This window comes from Martes martes (genome assembly GCF_963455335.1).
Source record: "Martes martes genome assembly, chromosome: 8".
NCBI classification, from domain to species: Eukaryota; Metazoa; Chordata; class Mammalia; order Carnivora; family Mustelidae; genus Martes; species Martes martes.
This window is the reverse complement of record NC_137895.1, coordinates 19,820,705-19,842,001: the sequence shown is the minus strand read 5'-3', so window position 1 is coordinate 19,842,001 and position 21,297 is coordinate 19,820,705. Positions and strand designations below refer to the sequence as shown.

General features: G+C 33.6%; 2 protein-coding genes across 3 annotated transcripts in view; one reads left to right on the top strand and one right to left on the bottom strand.

Moving 5' to 3' along the window:
• Nucleotides 1-11,394, top strand: part of CHPT1 (choline phosphotransferase 1) — a 31,834-nt gene extending 20,440 nt beyond the window's left edge. Inside the window, exons 5-9 of one of the 2 annotated variants that reach the window (XR_013967267.1) lie at nucleotides 1,689-1,820; nucleotides 5,259-5,417; nucleotides 5,875-6,000; nucleotides 8,252-8,451; nucleotides 11,225-11,394. Coding sequence is in view for 1 of the 2 variants with exons in the window: in XM_080811276.1 (XP_080667402.1) it covers nucleotides 1,689-1,820; nucleotides 5,259-5,417; nucleotides 5,875-6,000; nucleotides 8,252-8,362; nucleotides 11,225-11,269 (573 nt within the window). In the remaining variant the exon portion in view is untranslated. The remainder of the gene's footprint in view (nucleotides 1-1,688; nucleotides 1,821-5,258; nucleotides 5,418-5,874; nucleotides 6,001-8,251; nucleotides 8,452-11,224) is intronic. The other variant, XM_080811276.1, reaches the window with a different exon arrangement.
• Nucleotides 11,395-11,407: 13 nt separating this feature from the next.
• SYCP3 (synaptonemal complex protein 3) lies at nucleotides 11,408-21,297 on the bottom strand (the record flags this gene model as incomplete). The annotated part of the gene is made up of 7 exons (XM_080811277.1): nucleotides 21,150-21,297; nucleotides 20,423-20,489; nucleotides 20,245-20,279; nucleotides 17,821-17,938; nucleotides 16,911-17,010; nucleotides 13,554-13,652; nucleotides 11,408-11,536 (listed from the first exon to the last, which is right to left on the bottom strand). The coding sequence occupies exons 1-7, from the start codon at nucleotides 21,280-21,282 to the stop codon at nucleotides 11,408-11,410; spliced, it is 681 nt and encodes a 226-aa protein (XP_080667403.1). The 5' UTR covers nucleotides 21,283-21,297.

Sequence of the window (21,297 nt, the reverse complement as noted above, 5' to 3'; positions counted from 1 at the left end):
TTATGTCCACACAAAAACCTGAACTCGGATGTTTACAGCGGCTTTATTCATAATTGCCAAAACTTGGAAGCAACCAAGATGTCCTTCAGTAGGTGAATGGATAAATTATGTTACATGCAGGCAATGTAATATTATTCAATGTTGAAAAGAAAGCACTATCAAGACATGAAAAGACATGGAAGGACCTTAAATGCATATTACTTAGTGAAAGAAACCAATTTGAAAAGGCGACTACATACATTATATGATTCCAACTACATGACATTCTGGAAAAGGCAAAATAATGGAGACAGTAAAAAGATCAGCAGTTACCAAAGGTTATGGGGAAAGGAGGAATAATAGACAAAGCCCAGGGTATTTTTAGGGCAGTGAAACTATTCTGTATGATATACTGTAATGGTGGCTACTTGTCATTATGCATTTGTCTAAACTCATAGAAAGTATGTATCACCAAGAGTAAGCTGTAATGTGAACTATAGCTTTTGGGTGATATTAATAATGATATATTGGTGTAGGTTCATGTATTACAACAAATGTAACATTCTGGTGGGACATGTTGATGGCGGGGGAAGGCATTGGGGGGAGGAGGCAGGGAGTATATATAGGGAGTTTTATGTATTTTCCATACAATTTTTTCATGAATCCAAAATTGCTCTAAACATTAAGTCTATTAAAAAATAGTAAAATTTCTCTGTGGTATAGTTTCAGAATTACCAATTACAGTTCATGTCACTGGCTCAGACTTGAAGCATATTTTTAAGTAGTGGTACATTTCCTGAGCCATTCATATTCCTTCTCATCCTAGAAGAATAATAGAATCAAAGATATGCTACTGTAGGCCTCTAAAGTACACTAGAGGGATATGATGTGTCTTTTATGTTAGCTGCTCAGCTGGTTCCCATAAAAGGTGAATGTTGACCTAGAGGCAGTTAGGTTATTAAGTCAGATGTTGTTGTCTTAAATTTAATTGATTTATTTATAATGGGAAAGAATTTAATCTTAAAATCATTTCATTCAATGTTTTGGTAATACCATAAGAGGAAAGCACACCTGCTTATTCTTACCAACAAGAATATCATTTTAGATGTAGATTTTCTAAATTTGTTAATCTGTGGTTTCCACAAATGTCGGTAAAATATTTCATAGCCTGTTTTCAAAGTGCATTAGCCTATAGCTTTTGGCAACTTATTATTACTGTGTTTTAAATCCTTTGCTGCCTCGGGAAGTTTTCTTGAAGAGCAAATTGACCAACAGGTAAATATATTGCTAGAGATTTAATCCTGGATATTAACTACACAAAATTCTTGCATGCACACACATTGTGATATTTGTCACATTCATGATGCAGATCATGGTGTCTGACTTTTCCTGTGATGCAGCCTTTTAGAGGTACTAAATTCAAGGGAACTATCCTTTTTCATGTTTAAGTCAGATGAAGGTTTATGAGATTAAATATTTCATCACAGTTATGTAGACTTCCCTGAATTTGGTGGATTCATTTTTCACTTAATGAATAAAACCATTAAAAGAAAAGTTACCACTGTAGGCTACATCCAGGAGTTAAGATTTGATTATAAGAAAAAGGATAGCTTATCATATAGGGCCATATTATAATGTTTCTTTACTACTTAATAGGAAAAGAAATTCTTATTTTCTTAATGATTTATTTCTTTCCTCTACCCCTAAAGATACCCATTCTAGAAATAAAATTGAAGATCTTTCCAGTTCTTGGAGTAGTAGGTGGAGCAATATTTTCCTGTTCAAATTATTTCCATGTTATCCTCCATGGTGGTGTTGGGAAGAATGGATCCACTATAGCAGTAAGATACTCATTTCATCATCATTTAGTATTAATTTTATTACAAGTTTTATTGTTATCAGATACAGAGATACTAAAAACATTCCAGTGTTCCAAGAATGGGGAAGGGAACCACACGTAATACAAGAAGTATTTTTAAAAGTTTTTACTGGGTGTGCTTGGGGTGGCTCAGTGTTTAAGCAGCTTCCTTCTGCTCAGGACATGATCCCAGGGTCCTGGGATGGAGACTCACATTGGACTCCCTGCTAAGTAGGGAGTCTGCTTCTCCCTCTCCCTCTTCCCGCTGCTGCTCCCTCTGCTTGTGCTCTCTCCTTTGCATGCTCTCTCTCAAATAAAGTCTTTAAAAAAAAAGTTTTGACCGATAAAGCATTTTTCCTTTCTACAGCCTTTTTCTTAGTAGACTTTTCTGACATCCTGTTTAATCATCCACTGTCTCATTACTGTACAAAATTGAGTGGCCATTTGCTTTCTTGTGCCTTACTCTAATAGGGGAGAGGAGAAGAAGGAAATGAGTTCCTTATTTAATAGCAAGAAAGTTGCCAAAGGTCATGGCTTCACATACAGGGCAATTTATTACTCATGAAATAAATGTTACAGATGTTTCACTGGAATATATTTTAAAAATTATTCTTATATTTTAAAAGGTGAAATTTTAAACCTTAATTCTTATGTTGAATAGGTACACCTTGTGTTTCTGGGGTTTTTTTTACACTTTGCTCATGCTATAATACTTTTGTATTTATTCATATATATATTTATTTTTTTTTTAAACTTCTTCAATACTTTTATGTGGGAAAGAGTCAGAATCCCTGCCAACTTCTAAACAAACATAATATCTATGTTTTTAAAAACCATCCTGTCATCTTTAAGACAAACATAAGAAGATAAGTACTCAGTCCAGTGATGTCATTTTTTATCAAAACACTGTTGGGGGTACCTGGGTGGCTCAGTTGGTTGAGCATCCATCCCCCCTCAGGTCTTGATCTTAGGGTGGTGAATTCAAGCCCTATATTGGGCTCCATGCCCCAGAGCCTACTGAAAAAGAAAAAAAAGTTTTTTAAAACATTGTTGGAGGGACGCCTGGGTGGCTCAGTTGGTTAAGCAGCTGCCTTCGGCTCAGGTCATGATCCCAGCATCCTGGGATCGAGTCCCACATCGGGCTCCTTGCTCCACAGGGAGCCTGCTTCTCCCTCTGCCACTCTGGCTGCCTGTGCTCACTTACTCACTCTCTCTCTCTCTCTCTCTGACAAATAAATAAATAAATAAAATCTTTAAAACAAACAAACAAACATTGTTGGAATGTCATTTTAGAATCATTTGGGCTATAGCTTACTCTCTTGATTTCTTTGGTGCTGTGGTTCAGAATTTCTGTCCTTTAACAGTAGATTTGATTTTGAGAAAAAGCCAAAGTCATGGAGCCAGGTTGAATAAAAGTAATAAACATGAAAAATGGCATTTTTAGTAAGAAAAAAAAAATAAGCCTTGTACTCTGAAATGACATAATTTGGCTCTTGAGACAGTTTCAAAGGAATCCACATAATTCATAAATAATCAGTCTTTCTGAATACATTTCATATATATAATCCTGAAGCAAAGTGTAAAACGTATTTAGATACGGAAGCCCCTGATGCATTTGGAAAAATTAGTCATTTTCTGAGGTGTGTAGTCAGTTGACCTCAGTACAGTATTATGTGTGAGGTACTTAGGAATACTTGTTTCTTGACCATGGATGATAAACTAGAGTACTACGTGCAACATGAAATTTACTAAAGAAAATAAGATTTAGTGAGGATCAGTGTCCACTTCAGAGAATATTTTATTAAGAAGTAAGTGATAAATGTTTGAAGGAAGACATAAAAATCAAACACTATGACTAAGAAGTGGTTGATTTCTAACTCTTATACAGGTGATTTTCCATATTTTTTAGCAGCATATTTTTTTTTAGCATTTTTAAAAAAAGATATTATTTACTTGAGAGAGAAAGAGCAAGCAGAGAGAGAGCATGAGCAGGGGAGAGAGGGAGTGGGAGAAGCAGACTCCCTGCTGAGCAAGGAGCTCTATGCAGGGCTCAATCCCAGGACCTCCGGACCATGACCTGAGCCAAAGGCAGACACTTAACCAACTGAACCACCCAGGATCCCCAGCAGCAGATTTTCTTGAATAAAATCTACAAAACCATAATACAGATAAAAGCACTATTAGTCTAAATTTTTATAACTTATTAACATATACATATTTTATTATATATAATATGTATATTTTATTATATGTATTATATACATATGTATGCTATATATGTAGTATACATATTTTATTATGCACAGTTTGTATAATAGTATTTATTGTGTTTATAATCTTACTACTGTAATTCTAGTAGTAATTCTAGTAATTATTCTAGTAAATTCTAAATTCTAGAATTTACTAGTAAATTTACTAGTAAATTCTAATATAACATATAAACAATAAACAAGAATAATGCTGTTTTAATGAATATATTTAAATTGGTAGTTCTAGATTTAGTAAACCTTAATACCAAATTTATTTCAGTATTTTGTTTGGGATAAGCAGTACTGAGAGAATCTGATTCACATGGATAAAAATGTAATGGGTTGGATTTACAGTGTTACACAAGAGAGCATTTGCAGTCTAAACACAAAAATGGCAAAGGTGGGACGCCTGGGTGGCTCAGTTGTTTGGACGACTGCCTTCAGCTCAGGTCATGATCCTGGAGTCCTGGGATCAAGTCCCGCATCGGGCTCCCGGCTCCACGGGGAGTCTGCTTCTCGCTCTGACCTTCTCCTCTCATTGCCTCTCTCTCAAATAAATAAATAAAATCTTAAAAAAAAAAAATGGCAAGGGTGAGGGGTGTTGATATATAGAGAGACTAGGGCAGAATTAAACTTTTCCTATCAGTGTAATGTTAATTTATTTTATAAAATTGGGAGGTTGGGGTGCCTGGCTGGCTTAGTTGATAGAGCTTGTGACTCTTGACCTCAGGGTTATACGTTCAAGCCCCACTTTGGGTGTAAAGATTAGTTAAAAATAAAATTTTAAAAAAATAAGTAAAAAAATTGACAGGTTAAAGCTTTATTTTGATATCTGCACAAAAATATGTTAACGTGACAATCAAATATTAATGGCTTTCAGCATAGTAAAATTTGGTATAGAATAAGTCATATTTTTTAGTGGTAGTTTAAAATGTGTGTACATATAAAATTGAAATCCACATCTGTGGCACTATGTTACCTCTGTGTAACCCTAGGGTTTAATGGAAGTTTGAAGGCACAGTTAAGGTCTACATACTCCTTTAGTCCGTATACTCCATTATATTCTTCTTTAGGTGTTTAATTCCTAACACAAAATAGATGTTCAGAAAATGTTTGCACTGTGATGAATGCAATGTTAAAATATGATGCTGATTTTCTGATTTATCCCGTAGGGCACTAGTGTCTTATCACCTGGACTCCACATAGGAATAATTATTATATTGGCAATAATGATCTATAAAAAGTCAGCAACTAATGTGTTTGAAAAGCATCCTTGTCTTTATACCCTTATGTTTGGATGTGTCTTTGCTAAAATTTCACAAAAATTGGTGGTAAGAAATTCTTTTATTTATATTTCATGGTATAAATAATGTACTTGGTCCTCAAATACAAGGCTGGAAACTATTTCATAAAATGGGTAGGTTTTCAGTGGCATTATCATTATAATAAATAGTTAGCTATTTATGCTCCAAGTGAAACTATGAATGGGTTAATGTTATATTCAGGGAGATAGTTTCTTTTCTGTATGCTAAGTTCTTTTAATTATCTGTTTAGCTATATTGTCAACTATAGCTTTCTGATATCAAGGAATTTAAATATTGGGAACTTTAATGAGCTACCCGTTATGAATTTGAGAAATTTTAGAATTAGCATTTCCATATTAAATGTGAGAAAAATGGTCTCTATTTTTGTCTTAACAGTGAATTAAAGTTATAATTCTTTCCTGAAAAATAAAAGCTAAAATATTTAAAATTTAATAGTGAAATTATTTTGTTTACTTTTTTATAGATAGCTCACATGACCAAAAGTGAACTGTATCTTCAAGACACTGTCTTTTTTGGCCCAGGTCTTTTATTTTTAGACCAGTACTTTAATAATTTTGTAGACGAGTATGTTGTTCTTTGGATAGCAATGGTAAGTTCTTTCCTGCTAAGATTTTTATTTATTTTTAATAGATGTCAGATAACCCTATGCTTAAGAGTCATTTCAGTGAGATAGCAGATAGTCTTACTATCTAGTCTATATTGTAAATGTTTCTGAATATTTAAAATTAACTCCTTTTAAGCTGTGAGTTGTGTTTTGTGTGTGTGTATGTGTGTGTATAGAAATGGCCCAGATTATCTGGAGATTAGGCTTTCAACAACTTAAATCCTTAAAAACCCAATTGTGTACCTTAAAAATAGATCTTTCTCCCCTACCAAAAACAATACAAAGATGTCAAAAATCACTTCACTCTGCCCAGAGAACAGCAAATACTTTTTTAGGTGTCTGACTTTTACTTAAGCTTATTAGAATTTTTCTGAGTTTATAGCAGGTAACAGGTGAATTAGATGGAATTAGTGTTAGAATATGTGGGCCCTTATTACATCAAGAACTGTCAGCTAATATTGAAGAAACAAAACAGAAAAAAACAGTACTACCAATTATAGGGTTCTGGGACCATTTTGTTCTAGAAGTAAGCAACCTGACATATCTGTTTGGCTCTTGAGGACAGTGCGTAACTTATATCAATAATGATGACTCATCAAGCAAAGGTTAAATTCTCATTGAATATGTCCAGCTTAAGAAAGTGGTACAGATAATATATATATTAGTTTCTACTCAAATTGATTATAAAACACAAAATTATGCACTTAAGAGAGCTCTAGCTCTGAGGAAAAGAAAATCACTATTGGCAACACCTTAATCACAAACATGGATAAAGGGAGCATTATTCAATTTTTTTAATTGAGACATTATCTTTATGGTCTTCAATTAATGATGGTTCTGAACAACTTTGCTCTGTTTTCCCCTACCTTTGGACCTTGATGACTTTCACCTAATTGTTAGTGATAGATAAATACATATTAAAGTGTGCTAAAAGAAATCCTTCAGTGAATCTCTTGATAATTTGAATAACGTACCCTATTTGTTAGACTTAGGCATTGAAATATATCTGTTCTGCGCACAAACCACAGAAGTACATCTGATGATTCTTTATACTAGGTTCTATTATTATTCTTTTTTCTGGAGTAAATAGCTTAATATCCATTCATGGCAATTCAGAAGTCTTTCATTCTTCAAATGGTGGTGAGATATAAATCTTAATCCTTGGAAGTTTTTCAGAAAATAGTCTAAAAAGTGTTTGAAAATCAGAATAATTTCCTTTTATTTTCTATCCAGTATATGTATTTTTAGGGCTCCAAAACATCTAAGAAATAGGGGTGATTATTCAAAATATCCAAAAATTCAATGTAGGGTTTCTTTTACTAAGCTTGCATATATATTACCAATTTAATTATGTTTAACATAATTAAAACACCAGGTATTAAAAATTCAAGCATCTATCTTATAGTGAGTGAGTTGGCCTGGTTTATGCCAGTGATAGAGATTATGGTGAGGAAGGCAAATTGAATTTTTCTCTAAAACACTATGTGGACCACAATTTAAATCAAGAACAGAAAACACTTATGTGGACCAAACAAAACATATGTGCCCTTTAGCATCCTTACACAAAAGCTTCTTACTTCAGAGAGAAAAGGATCAGATAGAGCTTTTCAAGTAAATGATATGGGAGATTTTCCCCTCATAGGTGAGAATTCCCTCTCCACTGGTAGAGCTGTGAGCCTCCCTCTCTGAAAGGAAGCATTTCCTCCTTGTCTTTGGTAGAATTTTTAGAGTGTGCCTTCCTCTTTAATTTTGTATTCAGCAGAATTTTGTATATGCTTCCCCTCAAGTAAGGTGTCTTTTCCAGGCCTTTATTTTCTTACAACCATCTCAAAGGAAAAAGAAATGTATATGATGGAATGATTTTATTAATAGTGACTGGTAATCCTTCTAATAGAAAATTTAGGCTTTGTTGCACAGCAGAAAATTTAAAGAATGTGGAATCAGAAGACCAATTTTGTTATCTTCCAACTTTTGTATTTTTGTCTAGGAGTTTTACCACTCTGAGCCTCAGTTCTTATAACTGTGAAATACATTGCATGTTCTAGAGGATTATAGTGAGGTCCAAATATGAAATATATGAAAGTACTCTAAAATGTAGTATTTTCATTGAGGAATTTTAGATTAAGGTGTGAGATCCAGGGGGATAGGAAGGGGGAACAGAAAAATATGTGCTGCTTCAGGAAAAATAGACCATAATACGTTTCTTTTTTTTTTTTTTTTTTTTTTGCTTCCAAAGGTCATTTCTTCATTTGATATGATGATGTACTTTAGTGCTTTGTGCCTGCAAATTTCAAGACACCTTCATCTAAATATCTTCAAGACTTCATATCATGAAGCACCTGAACAGGTTCACAAGCATATTGACTAATAGCCCAAGGAAAAGAGGAGAAGCAGTTAGGGGAACCTATGAGTGAAGGAAATTCCCCTTTGCAGGAGGCTAGTATACAATAAATAAGGTTATATTTGAATATAAAACACTAAGTCCTGTAGATTCCATTGTTTATTTCAGTTGTGAAGTCCTCATTGTGTATCAACATTTTGATCACAGGTATTATCAGAGTATTACAATCTATAACTTAGAAACAAAATCAAAGAAAGATATTTCAATTTTCTAAGGACAAGAAAGTAAACCACTGTCGTTCTAAAGATCAGTCTCTGTCTCAAAAGTCTTTGTCAGATACTCGGGGTTTTCATTGCTAAAGGATTACATAAAAATTCAGGGCTTAAAGGATTTTAGCCATCTTAAGGGTGATGCTTACTTCAGTTGCAAAAATTTGACAAGTGAGTTCATAATACTGCATAAGTGCATGAATTGTAATACTGTAGTTACTGAAACAAATGATGTTATAAGAAACCGTATTTTTTAATTAGCAGTTTTTCAAGTTATGTTAATTACTATTGTATAAAAGGAAATACTTGCTTGCAACTAGAATTTAAAGGGGCTACCAGAATTTTCTATACTTTTTTTAGTAAAAGGAATTTGTCTTACCAGTTCAGAAAAGCAAATGAATTTTTATACATCATTCCTTGATATTCTGTTAAAATTTCATTGTCATAAAAAAAGTGGACGTTAAAGAACCCCTTTTATGAAACATAAAGTAGCTAAAGCAAAGTTGATATAAGCAAATTAGTGATTTATGGGGCTCCTGGGTGGCTCAGTCAGTTAAGCCTCTGCCTTCTGCTCAGGTCATGATCCCAGAGTCCTGGAATCAGCCCCTAGTCACCAGGTTCCCTGCTCAGCTGGAAGCCTGCTTCTCCTTCTCCCTATACTCTTTCTCCCTCCACTCCCACCACCTCATGCTCTCTCTCAACAAATCTCTAAAAAGAAAAAAGAATATTAGTAATTTATGACAACATGGCAAAAATATCTTCCCTTTAGAGTATCAGCAAAAGTTACCTCAAATAGATGACTCATGAGGAAAGGGGGATAATATAATTATCAGTCATCCCATCACTAAATAGGTTATGTACTGATCTTATCTTTCCACTCTCACTTAAAAGTTTATGTTGCTCATTGTGACTCAGACTCCCCATCTTACCTTATTTTTAATTCTACCCAACAGTTCTGTAGACCATAAAGCATATGATGAAATAATCAAAAAATAAAGGAGTAATGAACACATACTATATATTAAGCAATAAAAAGGTATATTGAAAAAATAGTGAAAGTTGATATTCCTTGAAAGGAAAAAATATGTGAATTAAGTACACAGAGACCACTCTGGAGTGTTTATTTTGCTTCTAACTTTTACTCAAACTCAAATAGGACTTTTTTAGGTGTTTGAATGGTACTTAAGATTTAGATACCAAAGGCGCCTGGGTGGCTCAGTTGTTAAGTGGCTGCCTTTGGTTCAGGTCATGATCCCAGGGTCCAGGGATTTAGGCCCATATTGGGCTCCCTGCTTGGCAGAAAGCCTGCTTCTCCCTCTCCCGCTCCCCCTGCTTGTGTACGCTCTTTCTCTGTGTCTCTGTCAAATAAATAAATAAAATCTTTAAAAAAAAAAAAAAAGATTTAGACTCCAGCATAAATTTTGGCTTAAAAGAAGTCCTTTACAAAATTTAGAAACTGGCTCCTTGATATTAGATAATCATTAATTTCTTCCTATATAAGTTATCATAGTTTAAAAAAAGAGAATCAGTATGCACTTGCTTTTTAAAACTTGGAACACCTTAAAACTAAGGTAAAGGTGGGTCATGGGGCAAAAATTAAAGTTTAAAACATGAAAAAACAGGAGAAAATCAATCTTCTCCTCCTAGTGGGGATATTTTTCATTTTGAATGATTTAATGAAAGCAATTTCAGCAAAAGATAGTAAGTTTAGCTGATATATTTCAAACAAATGCTGAAAGTTTAATATTTACTAAATCCCAGTGTTTCATATGTTATTCTGTTTAAAAAATGCAAATTTTTAGTGACAAGGTATGAAGTCAACTGTTCAGGTTTGGAAAGGAATATAATCAAACTTCATATATTTACTGAATATTAAAACAAACTATTTTCAAACAAAATATTTACTAGGTATTAAAGACAGATGTGAAATATTTAAACCATAAGTAATTAGGTATGTTAATGATATGATCTTAATAATTACTAAGGGCATGTGTCATTTAATTATGGACCAAGCCCAGTTAAATGGCTTTTTGATGTCTTTATGGAAATGACATATTCACAAATCCATGTCTTAAAACTGATAGCTATATATCTTGTGTGGTTTTCTTAATGGTTTTTAGCAGTTTTATTTATTTCAGAACACAAACTTGGGTTGCTTTTAATAAATTATGTAAGTCAATAGAATAGATTTTTTTTTAAAACCGCATTTTCATTGGAATTGGCTGTGTAACTTCAGTATATACAGTGGAATGTACATAGAACATAGTTTTGTATATTTTTCCTTAAAGAAAAACAATGTCACCTTTTATACTTGTGCTTTCTAACTTTTGGGACTAATACAAATACACAGAAGCCAAAAGCTGAAATTAAATCATCTTTATTGCTAAATGTTAATTAACAAGTGTTAAAGAGAAAAATTCACTATTAAAGATCTGGACTCACATAACTGTTCAGCTTTATCTGAAGGTTAACAGAAGAAAGGGTCTTGCACTTAAGCTAACAATTAACACAATGTATTATTTTAAACTAGAATTTTTAAACCACTCTAAAAGAATTACATGCCTCTTAGCTAATGTTGTAATTGTATCATATTACTTAGGTTCAAGTTCTTCCTTCAAAGAGTCATCAGAGTAACATGGACTGAAGAGACTTTCGAACACTTGCCATCTCTTGCTGCTGCTGTTACAGGAAAGGAAATATTAAACATTTGTTTAATTTTTAGATAAGTGTTATACATATTTCAGCAAATAAAATATTTCAATGCTTGCATTACTCCTTTTTTTCAATTCAAAATGTAATGACTTACAGTTTCCATCATAATTTTTTTTTGCAACATAGCCATTTCTTTTCTAAGTTCATTTTGTGCACCAGTAAGTAGACTATCGTGATTCTTCTCCAACTCCTCCATACTCTAAAACACAAAAGGCTAGTTCAGTTACAAACTACCACTTTCCATCTCAGATTCTAAACTTGTAGAATTAATTTTCAAAAGTAGGAACTTTTTAGTATTCAAATAATGTGCATTATTTATTCCAAATGAAAATATTCTAAGTAATACTGGAAACCAAAATACCCATTAAAGGAATAAAAGCATCAGACATAGATCAAATATTATTATAGGAGGTATAACAGTAATGTATTTTGCTCGAAATACTGGGTTAATTAGCTGCTAAGGTCAAAATAGAACAAAAAAGGAATACCTTAATTTTTAAAATTTCTAGTAAGCTTTCTAAATATCAGGTAGTTATGTTATTATGACTAATAGTGTGATGGGAATTCATAAGAAATAAAATGATCTGTAATATACCTCTTTTCAATTTATGAAAAACAAATTACATTATAAAACTTTTTCATCTAACAAATAGTGATCCTAACTCCTACTATATAAAAAGTATTATATTATTAAGTGTTGTGGAGAAAATAAAAAATATTAATACATGATCACTCCCTTATTCCTGTAAGAAGAAACAAAAATAACGCCAAATTTTATAGTAGGAATGGAAATGCAACTTGTAGCTATGTAGTAGAAAATAGGGATTAACTCCAATTTATTTGGCAAAAGAGCAAGATTTAATAAAGAAAAAGTAATTAAAAGTATTTTAGAGCAAGAGCATAAGTAAAAGCATGGAAGTACACAGTGAGTTTAGAGAAAGCAGTTATCTGGACGTGTGAGGATTACCGGACAAATGTAATAACTGAAGCAGAAAGAAAATCATATTATGGGAGGGAACTTGAATAAATAAGAACTGAAAATGAGAAACTGACTTTTTCAGAAGAGACGTTTTAGGAAAGTAATATGACAGACCTATGAAGGGTAGTTTGGAGAACAGAAAAAAAATCAGCTGAGGTTTAACAGGATAAGCAAAGAATGATGTGGTTGTAAACTAGGAAATTAGCTCTGGGAATTAAAAAAAGGAACCACAGCAGAAGTAAAAATTACTGGACCTACTAATAACGGTATGAAGAATAAGGGAGATGGAGAAGTCAAATACAATACTAAAATTCCTAGCCTGAGTGGTAACATATAGTGATAAGATTTAGAAGAAATCTTTAGTACTTCATTCATCTTAACACCAATTAAATGGTTTTTAGGCAGCCTTAGAGCAAGCTGACTGGAAACACTTTTAAAAGTAACTTTGGTTTACATACATATTAAAGTTCTTTAAAAATAATTGGTCTAAAACTACTAGTTTACTCAGAGCATCCTGATTCCTTTAAAAGGGTGACATTTTAACATTTGAACAAGATTATCTAAAAGAATCCCCACATCAAAAAAAAAAAAAAGAAAGAAAAAAGTATGTGTAGGATTACAATGAACTACTATGAACAGTTACTAAAAAATAATATATCTGCATGGGTAAGAAGAGGTCAATGCCACAAACCATTATTTGCTAATGTGTTAATATTTGCTAAAATATGTCAGATAATTCTTAATCTACAAGTTTTTAATCATATGGCTTTATGATTATAAGATGGCAAATAAAGCCATGTTTTGTCACTGTAATAATCCTAAAAGGAAATATGCCATAAAATATGTATATATTACATTAGAAAATAAAAAATTCTTCATTTTCAATTGGGTACTTTCTATTTAGCAAACACTGGAGATAAAAAGACAAGTAAAAGACTACCTAGAAATGACTTACAGACTTCCTATTTTCAGTTAAGACAGAACTATTAAAGTATGAATTTTATGCACATTATGTACATTTAGGTAAAATTCCCAATTTACCATTTCCTGTTTTGAAGACTCCCCATAAAAACATTAGAATGGTAAAAATATATTCAACACTTAAATCAAAATGGAAAGTAGTTAAGAATTTAAAATGTATGAGCAAAATGTTTTTCCCCTTAAAAGGAAAAAATTATCTTCTACTTCCAAATATAATGTTATATAAGAAGGTATTACATAACCAAATACAACAGACCTTTATGAACTGCTCATATAACTGTCTGATTGTTTTCAGTCTCTGGCTCTGAACAATTCTAGATTGTTGAAAAACCTTTTGTTGCTGTCGAAACATGTTCTACAAATGTAAAAGAAAAAAATTATAACAATTTCGGTATAATTTAAAATTTAGTAAAAAAATGATTCTACATTAAACTTAAAAGGAATGGTTTATAAGTCAACAGTTTTAACTATTATGACCAAGTTCACCACTAATACACAACAGTAATAATCCTACCAGTCACTGAGTAGGAACACTTAACAATACTCAAGATACGTTGTTTTGTTTTAGGCTCCATGTGAACTCACAACCCTGAAATCAAGAGTTAGATGCTTAGGGACACACCTGAGTGGCTCAGTTGGTTAAGTGATAGCCTTCAGCCTGGGTCATGATCCCAGGGTCCTTGGATGGAGTCCTGCATTGGGCTCCTTGCTCAGCAGGGAGTCTACTTCTCCCTCTGCCTGCATCTCCACCTTCATCTGCCCCTGCTTGTGCTTTCTTGCTCACTCTGAAGAATAAATAAAATCCTAACCCCTCCCCCCAAAAAGAAGAGTCAGACGCTTACCTGATTGAGCCACCCAGGCAACCCAACAATACTCAAAATATGTTTTAATTCTTGGTGCTTTCCATATCAACACATAATGAACCTTCCAATAATGCTGATGTTTCAGTTCCTTCCTACGTTCCACCAATGGCTTTTGTCCCCCACCCTACTTCAGCCATTCATGTACATGCTTATATCCTAGATTTTGTCACTGCCAATAACTACAACTTCTACATAGTACTAATAGTAGAAAATGTCATATTAACTCTGTTAGATAACACTCTGAACTCTTTAAATTAACATATTATGTATGAACTCATTTCATCCTTGAAACAATTCCATGAGATGGGTATTATTACTCCCCTTTCATAGATAAGGAAAGTGAGGCACATAGATTATTTTTCCAGTTTCACAGCCAGTGTTTGGTCATACCAGGATAATTCCAGAGTATGTTTCCAGAATCCAGATCTAATCATTATTCATGCTGTTTCTCCTATAGCCCACTATCCAACCACTACTTGCTTACCAAGTACTCTTTGTACTTAGTACTTGGTACACTCTTAGTACTACAACTCAATAATTTCTATCAATACGTAAAATCCACTCATCCTATGCCTAGTTTTCACTGTCCCCTATCCATATTCCTATGTCCTCACTTTCTTCCTTCCCAGTTTAAATTATATGGTCAATCATAATTACTCCCTTCATATGAAAGGAGTATATATATCCTGCCCAATTTTTATTGTCATGCTTGTTTGGGTAAACCCCATTCCCGAAAATTCAATGCTCCAGCTATTCTGCCTACATCCCTGCCGCTGGTCATGACTGGAGAAAACCCCACAATTATGGTGACACGCCTCACTTTAAATTATGATCACTGTGATCACAAGCCGAAATTTGATCCTTAGTGCTGCTTGGAAATTATATTTCCCTAGTCCATTTGCTGATCCACTCAGGAAAATATTTTATACCTTCTCATTTGACCTCAAAAAGAAACATGTTTTCTATCATCCAAGGACCTTAATTATTTCACTAAAGAAATAGAATAATCCAAAGAGAACTTTGAGTATCCATCAGTATTTCTACCTATGCACCTACACCTGTGCTCATCTACTCCACCTTCTTCCTTGTTTTTAAGGATGAACTATCCCTGTTCTCTGCTACCACCAATTTCTTCACATGTTCCAACCATTCTTAAGAATTCAACAACTGTCCTCCTCTTTCCATTACTTTTTATTTTTCCCTCAAGAATATTCTTGTTGCACATAAACATGTTGCTCTTTCTCCATTCTTAAAACCACACACTATTCCTTTTCTACTCAGGCCAACAACCCTGTTTCTTTCTTTCCTATTCTCTCTTACATGCATTCTTTTTTTTTTTTTTTTTAAGATTTTTGCTTATTTGATAGATCACAAGTAGGCAGAGAGGCAGGCAGAGGGGGAGGTGGGGGGAGCAGGCTCCCTGCTAAGCAGAGAGCCTGCTACAGGGCTTGATCGCAGGACCCTGAGATCATGACCTGAGCTGAAGGCAGAAGTTTAACCCACTGAGCCACCCAGGCGCCCCTCTTACATGCATTCTAGTCAAGTTTTTGCACTCCCTTTTCTACCAAAATAATTCTGCTCAAGAACACCAACAACCTTCACATTGCCAAATCCCCTCCTATTTCACCCATAAGGAACATATGACAAAGCTAATCCTCTCTCCCTCTTAAAAGGCTTTCTTGACTTCACTTGGAGTCATTTTACCCCCCACCTATTACAGGCCACTCATTCTCAGTCTCTTTTACTGGTTCTCTCTCATCTTCTTGAACTCTAAACATTGAAGTACTTACTCCAGAGCTCAGTCCTTAGACCTCCTTTTACATTTACAATTACTCCCTTGGTGATCTTGTGCAAACTCATGGCTTAAATGCTGTCTTTATGTTGAGAATTCCCAACTTTGTGTGTTCAATTCATATCTCTTTCCAGAACTCCAGACACCTATACCAATGGCCTACTCAACACATCCCCTTGGATGTTTCATATTAACATTTCCAAAACTGAGCTGACCAAACAACCCCTAAAATCATTTAATATGAATAGTACCTGAGCTCTTAAATAAGAAATGTGTGATAATTTTATAAATTAAAGAATGAAATAAAAGGATAGTTAATGTAGTTACATATATATGGGTGGGGCTCACTTCCACCTCCCATAGAGATGGGCATGAAATTCAAGTCCGGCCAGTAAGAGTAAACTATGGTTTGACCATAATGACTGGTTCAGGAATGGGCAAATGATCCAAACTAGATCAGTGATATTCCTCCACAGGATTTTTCTTTCTGCCAGTTTTTGATAAAATCCCAGTTACTAAGCTTATAGCAAGTTTAAGTTGCAAGAAGCTATCTTGCTTACCATATTGAAAGCGCCTATTAAGGACTGGACACAGAGCCCAAATGACACTATATAGGGCAGTCCTTCCTTATACCCATTCAGCTATGCCTGAAACTAAACTAGCTAAACTACCCCTGGACTTCTTTTATATAAACTAATAATCCTTCCTTTGTACTTTCACAATTTCTGTCACTTGGAACTGTAAGGATCACAACCAATATTGGAAGCAAAGGCCAACAGCTTTTGTAAGTAGGGTATGTGCCTGTAATTCTCTGGCTTACCATTTAGCAGGAACAAAACACATAGCCAGCATGGGTAATGGAACCAAGCTGACTATCATAGATCTACCACATAGCTAGGCTCTCCATTTCTACTTGACACTGGTTGTAATTGATTATAAAATTAAGTGTGATACTAACAGCTAGTTTTTCTTCTTGTTCCTCAACTTTCTGCACATCTATATCCCACTGCTGAAACAAAGTCAGAAATTGCTGAGAATATTCTTGGTTAAGCTTCTGCCTGTAAAACATAATAGTGAATTTTTCATATTTTAAACCAAAACATTCAAAACAAAATTTGACATACTTTATAAATACTAAAGAAGGAAATAATGGCATCCTAAATTTTCAAATATGAAACCAAAAAGTAAAATTATGATTTTGGAAGTATTTCTCTTTCTAACCAGCTAAGAGAAAAGCCCTCTCAACATGATTCAGTTCTTAAAAACTATGGAAGTTTTATTATATGCATAATTTTTCCAGAAAGGTCCATTTCATTTCCAAGAAGTTTTTTATTTTTGCCAACCAAATATAGGTTCTGATATGATAAATAGATTCAGTGAAGTTATTATGTTTATCATGTAAGATTTCCAAATAAAAATATTCCACTTAATTTCTTCCCCATTTTGGTACAAGAAAGATTTTGTAAAAAAGAACAATGAAGTCAATTCAGCTAAAACACGCAGATGTAGTATTTACAATAAGACGGATCTTTTTCTACATTGTTAAATAGGTAACTCTCATAAGGCTAATAATTTATATGACAATTTTTATTCAGTGGGTTTATTTCTATAATGAATACGAATAACCTTTAAAAAACTCAGTTGTTATTTAAATGGAGAAAAAGATAACCTGCATTGATTTCTAAGAAATATATCTCAAGTCTATGAAGAAGGTTATAGAACTAAAGGACTTAAAGGAAAATCAAGCCAAGTATATATTTTACTAGAGACCCTGGCAAATAGAAGATGACAGTATTTTTCATAATTTGCAGCAACGAATACTAAGAAATGATACAATGTCATGGCTGTGAAAAAACCAACAACCTTACCTTTGCTCTTGCTGGGTTTTCCAAACATGTTCAATTTTCTGGTTACTAGTTTTGAGAGAAGCTTTGGTATACAATTCTAGTCTTTTTCTCTTGGCAAGAAGAGCCTTGTTAATGTCAGCTTTATTGAAAATAAACATTCATTAAAACTTAATGTTGAAAATTATTTTGTTCCCACATATTTAAATTAAATAGGGATATATAGGTGGTTCAACAGTTTTGGAAAGACATTTAAAAATAAATCTTAGGGACGCCTGGGTGGCTCAGTAGGTTAAACCTCTGCCTTCAGCTCAGGTCATGATCCTGGGATTGAGTCCTATATTGAGGCTCCTTGCTAATCAGGAAGTCTGCTTCTCCCTCTGCCTGCTGCTCTCCCAGCTTGTGCTCTCTCTCTCTCTCTCTCTCTCTCAATCTCTCTCTTTCTCTGACAAATAAATAAATAAATAAAATCTTTAAAAAAAATAAATTAAATCTTAAAGTAGGTATAATATTAAAAAGCCAAAATTATTTGTTTTTTTTTTTTCCTAAGAAAGCTTTCGGCAATTAGTATCCCTATTTTGATTTTCCTAGAGCTAATTTTTTAATTTAGAGATGATTGAAAAAAACTAAACATGAAAAAAGAAAGGGGAGTCTCAAAGACAGACCTTTAACTTCCTTAGGAGAAAACACTAATAAAGGCTAAATTTTTCCAAATTGGTAAAATATTCTCCAACTAAAAGAACTCATTTATATGAGTTATTGCTAGAACTCATCATATGAAACACACAAAATTATTTTAAAAGAATCCAAAAAGGGGCGGTGGCTCAGTCAAGTAAGTGTCTGCCTTGGGCTCAGGTCATGATCACAGGGTCCTGGGATGGAGTCCTGCATCACAGCTCCCTACTGAGTGGGGAGTCTGTTTCTCTCTCTGCCATCTTCCCTTCCCCTTTTGTTCTCTCTCTCATACAAATAAATAAATTTAAAAATCTAAAAAGAATCCAAAAAGGATAAAAACAGTTAAGAAAACCATTTTTTTTAAAATACAATCTGTGATACTTTCAAATACAATTTTTATCAAAAGAGATAAAAACCAAGCATAGAAAAACCTTAATTTAAGTAAGTATCTTGATAAATTCACTCAAGTACCCTTTTAATTAGCAATAATCGCGCCTCGGATAAACCTCATTGGCTACGATACTGCCACTGCGCAAAGCTTCAAGTACCCTTTTAAATACTTCTATGGAACCTTTTTTTTCCCTGCACTTACTAAAAGAAAATTTTTTTCTTACTGAAGTATAGTTGACACACAATGTTATAGATTAGTTTCAGGTTTATGACAATGATTTCTGGAGCTTTTTATAAGACATTTTTGTCCTATAAAACTGCTTTGCTAAATACCTGCATATGAATCTACCACCAATAATTATTTTTTTCAGTAATCATGATGGATCTGTATTATTATACAAATATTCCATATTTCCAGTATACACCTATGATAAATTTAGAAGACAGATTATAAAACAAACATTTTTCTACCACAAATAGAGCAAAGCTTTCAAAAATGACTTGACTGAGTACATAATCCATATAGAGGAACCAAATATTGGCTCTTTTTTAAGAATACTATTCCCTGGGGCACCTGGATGCTCAGTTGGTTAAATGTCCCCCTTTGGCTCAGGTCAATCTCCAGGACCTGGGATCTAGCCCACACTGTGTTGGGCTTCCTGCTCGTCAGGGAGTCTGCTTTTCTCTCCCTCACCCTGTGGCCCCTCCCCTGGCTCATGCATGCTCTCTCTCTCTCTCAAATAAATAAAATCTTTAAAAAAAAAGAACACTATCCCCTAACACAGTTAATGTAACTAATATTAAATATACCATTTAAGGTTTATAAACTTTTTATCTGATTATATATTTCTCACTACCTAGCAGGGTTACCTTTCTAAATGACATAGTTTAATAAAGTAAAAAATAAAATAAAGAGGTATTTTAAAGGGTTCAGTTTATACTGCCCCTAAGAAAAGAACACAGCAATGTCATAGAAAATAACTAAATTGAGAAAATGAAAAGCTGACATATATACAGATATGTGTGTTTTTAACACTTGCTTTGTGAGTTTGTGGAAGTTGATATAAACAGGAGTAGAGACTTTCCCCTTCCATTTTTGTCCTAAAATTGCACAGTCCATTAAATTCACACATATATTAAATAAAAACACCATCTTACCTCACCATTGTTAATACCATTCTTACTCTTCGCATTGACAACTGGAGATTAGGTAAGGAAATCTATATAGTTGAATCACACATACTTAGGGAAAATCTTATATATGAGGACAAGCATTAGATTAACAGTCTTATAGTCCATTGATTAACATTTCCTATTACAGAGGTTATATGTTATATGGTTTAAAATAATTATCTTAAAAGAAAAATATCTCTTAAAACATACCTCCAAATCTTTCCAGCATGTTTTGTACTTCACCCCTGTGAAATTACATTAGAAATTTTTAAATTAAGGATTGAAATATCACACAATGTGTTTTACATACAATATTCATTGGACAACCAAAGCAGACTTTTCTTAAAGTAGCTTATGTAACACACAAAAATTATTTTGAGCACATCACCCCATATCTTCAAATACTGCTGCAGAAGTCCTTTTCTTCCCATGCTTCTCAATTACTGGAGTCTTCCCTACATTGACAATAAAAAAGAAAAATATTTTTCAAACTATTCCATTTTGGTAATTTTTAATGATGTACTATCTTAATTTGGAGGCTTTTAGGTTTTTTTGCCAATGTAACTTTTTTTTTTTTTTAAGATTTTATTTATTTATTTGAGGGAGAATGAGTGAGAGAGAGCATGAGAGAGGAGAAGGTCAGAGGGAGAAGCAGACTCCGCAAAGAGCTGGGAGCCCGATGCGGGACTCGATCCTGGAAGTCCAGGATCATGACCTGAGCCGAAGCCAACGTAACTTTTTAAAGCAGACATATAAATACAGTACTTGCTCTGCAGTTTAGATAGAATTAAATCAGGATCTAGGACCATTTTACAGGAATTTTGCAAGCCTTCCTGTGCTAATGTCATAGTAAGCCAGGTTTTTATTTATTTTTATATAATACAGATATTTATGCTATATAAAACTCATTTATTTATTTACGAAGCAGACATCTGGAGAATAATGACTGTAAAGGTACGAGATGCTGTGTAAACTTTTCAAACTCCAAATGAGAAACATGAAGTACATGAAAATGCTTTACAAATAAATTTTTATTATAGTCTAAAATGCAGTGCATCCGGAAGGAATGAACTACAGGACAGGGTCACTGCCCAACAACATTAGATATACTGTACCTTCGGTAACATCCTCCTCTGAACCACTCAGATCTTTTTTATCTTCCTTCTCAAAGTCATAGGCTCTTACAACCTGATCCTCCATTGATGTCTTCCCAGATTTCCCTTTATATTTTCTTCCAGAGGGCACCATATTTAAATGTTTTCT